This window comes from Apium graveolens, chromosome 8 (assembly GCF_009905375.1).
Source record: "Apium graveolens cultivar Ventura chromosome 8, ASM990537v1, whole genome shotgun sequence".
Taxonomy (NCBI): Eukaryota; Viridiplantae; Streptophyta; class Magnoliopsida; order Apiales; family Apiaceae; genus Apium; species Apium graveolens.
In genome coordinates this window covers 194,873,446-194,883,775 of record NC_133654.1, presented here as the reverse complement: position 1 = coordinate 194,883,775, position 10,330 = coordinate 194,873,446, and the positions used below count along the sequence as shown (strand labels likewise).

The 10,330-nt window shown below is 41.0% G+C and overlaps 1 protein-coding gene across 1 annotated transcript; it reads left to right on the top strand.

The window, feature by feature from the left end:
- The first annotated feature begins 1,893 nt into the window (after positions 1–1,893).
- On the top strand, positions 1,894–8,541 carry LOC141680231 (uncharacterized). The gene is made up of 3 exons (XM_074486516.1): positions 1,894–1,899; positions 7,798–7,938; positions 7,996–8,541. The coding sequence occupies exons 1-3, from the start codon at positions 1,894–1,896 to the stop codon at positions 8,521–8,523; spliced, it is 675 nt and encodes a 224-aa protein (XP_074342617.1). The 3' UTR covers positions 8,524–8,541.
- The last annotated feature ends 1,789 nt before the right edge of the window (positions 8,542–10,330 follow it).

The window sequence follows — 10,330 nt, the reverse complement described above, 5'->3', positions numbered from 1 at the left end:
TCCTTCCTACTTAGAGCATCTTCCACTATATTGGGTTTTCCTGGATGGTAATTAATGGAACAATCCTAATCCTGAATCAGTTCTAGCCATCTCCGTGGTCTCATGTTTAGATCCTCCCGGGTGAATATATACTTTAAGCTTTTATGATCTGTATAGATCTCACATTTTTCTCCGTACAAGTAATGTCTCCACAGCTTCAACGCGAACACTATTGCTGCTAATTCCAAGTCATGCACTGGATACTTTTTCTCGTGGGGTTTTAACTGTCTGGAGGCGTGTAAGCAATAACTTTATCATGTTGCATCAACACACAGCCCAAACCTTTCAAAGAAGCATCACTGTAGATTACAAAATTTCCCGTCTCATCTAGCAATGCTAGCACTGGAGCTGTTACTAATCTCTTCTTCAATTCTTGGAAACTTTCCTCACATTTCTCTGTCCAGATAAACTTCTCATTCTTCCTGGTCAGCTTGGTCAATGGAGTCGCAATCTTAGCAAAGTCCTTTACAAATCTTCGGTAATAACCTGCTAATCCAAGAAAACTTCTAACTTTCATCGGGGTCTTTGGTTGTTCCCACTTGGATACAACCTCAATCTTTACAGGATCCATCTTAATGCCATCATTTCCTACTACATGACCCAAGAATTGGACTTCATCCAACCAAAATTCACACTTTGAAAACTTAGCATACAACTGCTTCTCTCTTAGCCTTTGCAAGGCAATCCTCAGATGTTCTGCATGATCCTCTCTAGTCTTTGAATAGATGAGGATGTCATCAATAAATACAGTCACAAACATATCCAAGTACTCCTTGTACACCCGGTCCATTAAATCCATGAAATCAGCTGGGGCATTGGTCAATCCAAATGACATCACTAGGAACTCATAATGTCCATATATGGTTCTGAATGTAGTCTTCGGTATGTCTTCAGGCATAATCTTCAACTGATGGTAGCTCGATCTTAAGTCAATCTTCGAGAAAAAGCACACTCCTTTAAGCTAGTCTAACAAGTCATATATCCTTGGTAGGGGGTACTTATTCTTGATGCTCAACTTATTCAATTCTTGATAATCAATACACAACCTCATACTCCCATCCTTCTTCTTTATGAATAGCACTGGTGCACCCCACGGAGCTACACTTGGCCTAATCATACCTTTATCCAATAATTCCTGAAGTTGCTTAGCTATCTCTTTAATTTCTACTGGGGCCATTTGATAGGGAGCCTGTGAAACTAGTTCTGCTTCGGGAACTAAATCAATAAAAAACTCGATCTCACGATCTGCTGGCAATCTTGGTAATTCGTCTGGAAAAATGTCTGGAAATTCTCTTACTATTGGAATCTCGTCCAGATTAGGTACCTCTTTCTCATTGTCTACGAAATGTGCTAGGTAAGCCTCGCATCCTTGTCTTAATAATTTGTTTGCCTTGAATATTGGGAGAAATTTCTAATCTTGCCTTTGTCCTTGATAATTTACCTTAACATTATCCTCGGTAAACATCATAATCTTCTTCTTCTTACAGTCAATATTTGCCTTATATTGGGACAACCATTCCATTCCTAAAATCACGTCAAACTCTCCTAGCTCGAAGGGTATTAGGTCAGCCGAAAAAGAATTCCTGTGGATTTCCAATTGACATCTAGGGCAAAACTGACTCACTGAAATTCTATCTTGATTTGCTACTTCTATAGTCAAAAGTTCAGCCAAGTCTTCTAACATTAAGTCCATTTTATTCACACAATCCTTTGATATAAAAGACTTAGATGCTCCTGAATCAAACAAAATTTTAATAGGTACGGAATTGAGAGAAAGCGTACTTGCAACCACATCCGAATCCTGAGGGTTGGGTATCTTGGTCATCTTGAAAGTTCTGGCCTTAGCTGTGCTGGATGGCGGTCCTTGAGACGCAACACCTTGAGTAGATGTCCTACAATTCCTAGCAATGTCTGATCTTACCATAGTTATAGCAAGTAACTGCGGGTTTCTCTGAGTTTCACTCTGATGCAGAATGACCCTTTTGATGACATTTGAAACACTGAACATCCTTTCTGCACGGACCACTATGTTTCTTGCCACATAACTTACAATCCACCGCTGAATTGGCTGACTGGGTCGGAGTGGATGTAACTGAAGTAGTAGTAGGCCTATCCTGAGAGGAATTCTGTCTTCTAAATCTTTTATTTCTATTTTGGCCAAATCACTTCTAAAACCATTGACTGGATCTTCCTGGATTCGTCTCATCAGTGGTACCTTCAGACTTTGTCTTCTTATCACCCTTTTCCTTGGCGTCCAACTTCTGATCACTTCAATTAATAGAGCGGCCTAAACTACAAAAGGATATGTCTTAAGCTGCAAGGCTACAACCTCACTACGGATTTCTGGATTCATTCTCTGCTAGAACATCTTCGTTTTCTGAGCTTCAGTACTCACATACACAGGTACCAATCGGGCCAATTCCATAAACTTGGCCTCATATTCTGCCACACTCTTTTCATCCTGCTTCAATTCCAAAAACTTAACCTCCAACTGACTTTGCAAACAATCCGGAAAATACTTTTCCAAAACCAATTCCGTAAACCTGGTCCAAGAAATAGGACCATCTCCTTCCAAGGCACGAGTGGACTCCCACCAATAATTTGCTTCACCTTTCAGAAAATAACTCGCATAGTCTGATTTTAGATTATCTATAATAACCCCAAATGTTTGAACTTTTAGTAACCCTTATGAATAGTGTTTTGCTGATTATGCTGAATAAGAAAACTTTCCATGCCACACTATGTAGGGGTTCTTCTATTTTTATTCTGAGATTTTATTAATACTTTATATGGGATATAAGTGTATGTAAAGATCGTCAGAATCCAAATTCGAACACTTTGATTTTTCCCGAAAATCCACCAGATACCGAAAGAAATGAGTATAAGGTAACATGATTAAAAGGATTTAAATTCAAGGATTATAAGAGAGGATCATAAAAGGAATATAAAATATTGAGAAAGGTTTAGGGGAACCCAAGTAATAAGATCCCAGATATGATCCCTCAAACGACGAACGAGAACGAAAGTTAAGCGAACCGTAAAACAAATAAGCGACCAAGAGACAAGCTTGTACAAGAAGCCAAGGATTGTGACATCATCAAACCACAAGGAAAGGACATGTGTTAAAAAGGTGACACAAGCATGGTGACATAAGCATGACAAAAAGAAGTGTGTTGTTGGTTGATTCTTGGCCATGCAAAAGTTACCATGGTAAAAGATCAAAATTTGCCAAGCCAAAAAGGAAATCAACCAAGCAAAATATCATAACACAAAAATTAAAAATTTGACTTTGCTCCCATGAAGAGAAGCTCTCGGCAAAAATAAACCCAGAAACTTGAAATTGTCATATCTGTTTCAATACTCACTCAAATATTGTGTTCTATAGCTCGTTGGAAAGGTATTGAGATGGATTACAACTCCTGTTCACAAGTATCATCCAAATAAGCATGGTAAGACCCTCATTTTTACAGTTCTTTCAATCGTACTTTTAGAAATTTCAAAGTCTAACTTTGTGTTCTTGATTTCTTTGGAAAGATCAAGCTTGTAGGAGGCTCCCTAAGGCTTCCTAGCAACTTAACACCTACCAAGGATGGTATAAACTTCAAACCATAGCCTTTACTTTTACTATTAGTGATTTTGATGGTTAGTTTTCAAAATGAGAAGCATGATCTTTGATTATTAGTAGTTTGATTTGAAATTGGAGTGATTTGGTGAATAAATCTTGTTATAGTTATTAGAACTTGATTGTGGTTGGTTGAGATGAAGAATCTGGAGAATAAGGACTGGTATAGTATTATGTAGTTGAGGTTTTGATGTGTTAATAATTGTGGGTTGTTTGGTGAGATTTTGGTGTAGTGAGAAACTTGGAAAACTCGTAAATATAGCCGTCGTAATGCCCGTTTTCCATAGACTTTTGTACATGAATCTCGGACCAAATAACTCACTGACCAATCTTTAAATTTTCCATGTTTAGCTAGATCATGTCGTAGGCTTCGTTTTGGTATGTGGTTCGCTTAGATCCGATTTACGGTTTAGGAGAAACGACCGTTTTAAGTAACGACATTTCACGAACGAACCTTTACCCATCACTTTACTTTGAGACCTTGGTTAAGGCCCTTAAATGACTAATTGGAGTATGTAACAATTATGTAAAGTGGATTAGGCAGTTGGTAGAGTACTCGCGAAAGAATTGCCTTAAAATTCTTAATGGTTAATTTATTAAAAATGGTGGAGCCGAGGGTACTCGAACGACTTATGTGATTCGTTAAGCGTAGGAGTGACCATAAGCGAACGTTAGGGTTCAATTGGTTAAAGTCTAGTTTCTTAACCGGCCGAGGTTTAATTCCGACTTATGTTATTGTTCATAGGTTATCGGACCCACTCTAAGCTTAAGTCTATCCGGGAACACTCAGGCAAGTTTTCTACCCGTTATATTGTTGTTGTGATGTATACATATGTATATGCATTATCTTGTGATATATGCATGGTGGTTAATTAGCAAATCTTGCGATATATTGGAGCATGTGATATGGTATATATGCATGTCTATTTCGTAATCTTTATATATATTGTTGATTCAATTGCTTATAAGTTGCATAATACCTATTGTTATGGATAAAAAACTAAGGTTATTATTTGCTGTATTTATTACTAAGATTCGGGAGCTCAAGGCCTTTAATGGCTGCTCTCGTGTATCGTAGCTTAATTCTGCCTTTACGAGATGCCTACGTATCTCTGTGAATTAGAAAATCAAGCCAAAAAATGTAGTTCTGATCTGTGGGGTGAGGCCCCTTATATAGATGTTGGGAGTCCTTGAATTGGACTTGGTATAGGAGACTTGGTGGGCAAGTCTCATAATTAGAATGGACTTTGGAGTCCTAGATAGTAGGAAACTGATTCCTTATCCTTTCAGGTCCCCTTGAGGCTAATCTCCAAGGATTTATATCCTTATCGGGACTCTTTTCAACATCTTTTTTGTCCCTTATTAATTAATTACGAAATTAATTAATAATCAGGGCTTTTGGGCCTTTTTTATTCCATCAGGCCTGATCTGGTCCATCAGGCTTAACCTTTCTGGTCTGAGTATCATATATCTTTTTATTGGGCCTGGCAGCCCACAGCTTGTACAATTAATGCAGTATTTAATTATACAATCATAATTTATTTATCCCTATCATTTGCCCCCCAACTTTTGGGAAACATCGATTAGGTTTCGCAGAAGTTAAGTCTATTCGTTCCCTTACAGGGTTTCATTTTTCCGTAAAGTGTGGAGCGACCTACACATTTACAATGAATTTTCCTTTTATTCAGGAATTATCTTAATTTCCAGGAATTTTTCCCTTATTTACGGGATTCTTCCCTTATTTTCTGGGATTTTCCCTAATTTTCTGGGATTTTCCCTAATTTTCTGGGATTTTTCCCTATTTTCTGAAAATATTTAAGGAATTTCTGGATTTTTTCCCTAATTTCTGGGATTTATCCTTTAATTTTTCTGGATTTATTCCTAATTTCTGGGATTTATCCTTTAATTTTCTGGATTTATTCCTAATTTCTGGGATTTATCCTTTAATTTTCTGGATTTATTCCTTATTTCTGAAAATATTAACATTTTTCAGAAAATATTTAAGGAATTTTCTTATTTTTCTAATTAAATGATCAGAAAAACAGAACTTTTGCTGCTCAATACATCCTAGGCGTTGTTGATCCACGCCTAGGAGACAGTTTCCTAATAACGTCTAGGAAACTTGCGTCCTGGGCGTTGTTGGAGGCTGATGCTTCCTGGGCGTTGTTGATCCACGCCTAGGAGACGGTTTCCTAACAACGTCTAGGAAACTTGCGTCCTGGGCGTTGTTGGAGGCTGATGCATTCATAGATCCTAGACGTTGTGCACCCACGCCTAGGAGACAGTTTTCTAACAACGTCTAGGAAACTTGCATCCTGGGCGTTGTTGAAGACAGATGCTTTCATAGATCCTAGACGTTGTGCACCCACGCCTAGGAGACAGTTTTCTAACAACGTCTAGGAAACTTGCGTCCTGGGCGTTGTTGAAGACAGATGCTTCCTGGGCATTGTTGTACCACGCCTAGGAGCCAGTTTTCTAACAACGTCTAGGAAACTTGCGTCCTGGGCGTTGTTGAAGACAGATGCTTCCTGGGCGTTGTTGTACCACGCCTAGGAGCCACACTTCTAACAACGGCTAGGGACGATGCAACCTGAGCGTTGTTGGGGACAAATGCTTCCTGGGCGTTGTTGTATCACGCCTAGGAGCCATACTTCTAACAACGTCTAGGGACGATGCATCCTGGGCGTTGTTGAGGCTGTTCGAGCCTTGATTCATTCAATGAACTTTGATTTTAAATCTTTTCAAAATTCAAATCTTATGGGCTTCCCGCCTTTTTCTTAGGCCCAGGCCCGTTTGTGCATCTTTGAGCTCCTCTATATAAGAGGTGGAGTGTGAGTTCATTTCTCACACTTTACTTTCACAAAAATTTCTAAATTTCAACTCTGCAATTAGTCTCTCAAGAATTGCCACCTCCAAGCGATTTCCGGCTTTCTACTCCGCCGCTTTCTGGGCTTATTTTGAAGATTCCGTTTGAATCTTCATCTTCTTTACTTACTTTCAAGAGCTTCCTGGGTTTTTGTCTTCATCCATGGCGGATTCCGATTCATCTCACTCCCATGTCCCCCAAGCTGTTGCCCGTCCCTCTAGGGCCAGCCGAGGTAAAAAATCTCTTGTACATTCCTCAGTTATTTCTCTTAGGGATCTTTTAACCGAATTTGGGCAAGCCTTTCCTAATATGTTACACTTAGATGCATATAATTATCCTTCTAGATTTGGTCCAGATCAAGTAGGTACCATAGCCCGTCTTTTTGGCATTTCTCACCCTTATAGGGCCGAGGCTCCAGGCCCAAATGATAGGGCCTGCTACCCAAAACCTGGGGCCATTCGGGTCTATAAGGAAACCTTCTATGCTGGTTTTTGCCTACCTCCTCATCCTTTTGTTTTTCGCCTTTTGGCTGAGGCCCGAGTCTGTCCGACCCAACTCACACCCAACTCTTGGCGTTTTATTCACTGTTATATGGCCCAATCTCGTAAACACGGTTTTGAGCCAAATGTTTGTGTCTTTCGTTATTTATTTAAATTTGTAAATGCTTCTGAGGACCAAGGATGGGTCAAAATAGTTCATAGATCCTTGGCTCGTTCCTGCTTTATTTCTGGCACCAATCCCGACTCGTATCCAACATGGAAGAGTGAGTGGTTTTATATATTTCTGGATTCCGAGGAGGGTTGGGACCATTTTTTCAGGCCTAACTTCTCAAAAAGTATAGACGGGTCTTTAAGAGACCTAAAATTGGGGATAGATGAGGATGCGACCATCAAGGCCATTACTGCTGATAACTTGCACCATTGCGCTCTCATCCTTTCAGAGGGTAATTTGCAAGGTTTAGGTCTAAGTGACCTTGGTCCCGAGGGTATTTCTTTCCCCTTTTTGTTCCATTTCCCTCCATTCTCTATTTGTCCTTTTTCTTACGTGCTCGTATTTGCCTGCAGCTAGGGCTGCTTTGGACACGATCTTCAAGAAGCGGGAGGCCCGTGCCGCCAAGGGCTCTGCTGTTGAGAGCCACCGCGACAAGCGGGTTAGGATTGGTGACGGCCCTTCAGTCACGGTTCAGGAGGCCATCCCTACTTTTTTATCCCAGAGGCCTCCTAGCCTTGATGAAGATAACTCTCCCTTCACCGTCACTTGGGGCCTTCAGAGGAGGGACACGGTGGTAGGGAGTTCCGAGGCTGCCGCCGTTTGGTCTCAGAGTGTGATCACGCCTCGTGACAGGGCTGAGATCGTCGAGTCTTCTGATGACCTACAGATTGAACGTCTGGGTGCTCAGGCCGTGGCTTCTGTAAGCCTCTTCCTTTTTTTTTTTTTTTACTTACTGTACTTTGATATGTTCGTGCAGATGAATACCTATCTCCAGGCTGCCCTTCACAATTTGAAGGATGTGAGGACCAGCCTAACTATTGCTGAGAGGGACAGGGATAGGTACCTCAAGGCTTCCGAGGCCAACTTCACTCGTTTCCGTGAGGTAGAGAAGGAGCTGGCGGATGAGAAGGAGAAAGTTCGTAAGCTGGAGCTGGATGCTCAAAGGGCCCGAGCTGAGGTGATAGCTGAGTATAAGGCATCTCAGGACTTTCAGGATGTCCTAAATGCTGAGTACGATGCTAACTTCCCGGAGACCTTTTCTAGCTGTTGGGAGCAGATAGTAGAGGAGATTGGGAAGAAGATTCCGGAGGTGACTCTCACTGCCTATCCAGTCCCTGATATTCCTGGGAAAGAGCCTCTTCTTGATGATATCCCTCTTTCTCCTATTCTTGCTTCTTCTGCTGAGGCCGAAGCTGTTTCTCCTCGAGGTGCTGATCCTGTTCCAGTTCCTTCTTCTGCTGCCAATGAAGGAAACATCGATGATGACTTCTTCAAGGATCTTTGAGTATTTTGTTTTTCTTGTTTGGCCCATTGTGGCTTTCTATGTATTGACTTAATCGTATTCAGAACTTATTACCCTTCGGGGCTTGTATTCTATATGTTGCTTTTCTTGCCTCTTTATATTTTGACTTTACAATCTTAATAAGCATTTGAATCTTAAACATCCTTAGATTGAAATAATTTCAAACTCTTTAATATGAAGTCTGGTTTTTCAAAACCTTACATAGCATGGGTTCGACCCTAATTAATAATAACTAGACAAAGTAAATTCTACTGGAATATAAAATCCTACGTAAGCAAAGCTTCAAGGTGCTTTTAAACCTACTTGTCATAATGACAAGTGAGAATCGTACTTCACCTATCTTACACGTAGTAAACCTTCAGGTTTTGTGCGTGCCAGGTCCTCGGGACTTCAAAACCATCCATAGTTTCCAGCTTGTAGGTTCCTCTACCCTGAACGCTCTTGACTCTGTACGGCCCTTCCCAATTTGGGGCTAGCTTTCCTTTCTGTCCGACACCAGAAGCCTCTATTTTTCTCAAGACTAGATCGCCTTGTTTAAAAAACCTTTCTTTAACCCTTAGGTTGTAGTAGAATGAAGCCTTTTTCTGATATTCTACTACCTTTGCATGTGCCGTATCTCGCACTTCATCGATCAGATCCAGGGCTAACCTCTGCCCTTCCTCATTTTCTTCTGCATTGAAAGCCTGAATCCTTGGAGAGGAATGTGATATCTCTACTGGAACTACTGCTTCTGCCCCATACGCCAACATGAAGGGAGTTGCTCCTGTCGTAACTCTACAGGTAGTCCTATAGGCCCATAATATGGGAAGTATCTCATCCACCCAATTATTTCTTGACTTCTCGATCCTTTTCTTTAATCCATCCAGGATTATTCGATTTGCTACTTCTGCTTGCCCATTAACTTGTGGGTGAGCCACAGAGGTGAACCGTAACTCAATTTCATTTTCTTCACAATACTTCTTGAATTCCTCGTTGTTGAATTGTGTTCTATTGTCAGTGACGAGGATACGGGGAATTCCATATCGGCACATAATGTTTTCCCACAGGAATTGTGCAACCTGTTTAGTTGTGATTTTGGCCAAGGGCTTGGCTTCAATCCACTTAGTGAAATAATCAATGGCTACAATCAGAAACTTCCTTTGTGCTGTGGCCATAGGGAAAGGCCCTAGAATATCCATCCCCCACATAGCAAAGGGGATTGGGGAGTTGATAGAGGTCAGCATCTCGGGGGGTAGTCTAACAACTGGTGCATGCTTCTGACAGCGATCACACTTCTTCACATATTCTTTGGCATCAGCCATCATTTCTGGCCAATAGAAGCCTAAACGGGTTATCTTATGAGCCAAGGCCCTGCCCCCCAAGTGTTGTCCACAAATACCTTCATGCACTTCTTCAAGAGCCAAGCGTGCCTCATCGGGCCTGAGACACCTCAAGTAGGGAACCACGAAAGATCTTTTGTAAAGAATCCCATCTATCAAAGAGTACCTTAGTGCCCGAACAGTTAACTTCCGTGCTTCAGTTGCATCACTTGGCAACCAACCGGTCTGAATGTGAGCCTTGATGGGATCAATCCATGATGTCCCCAAGCCTATGGGAGCCACTAGCTTAACATCTATGCTTCGTGTCTTCAAAACACGGAAGTACACACTTCCTGAACTTTCTTCAATCTCAGACGAAGCGAACTTTGATAGCGCATCTGTCTTAACATTTTCTTCCCTTGGAATGTATTCAACATAGCATTCATTAAATTGGGTCATCACAGCCCTTACTAGGCGGACATACTTAGCCA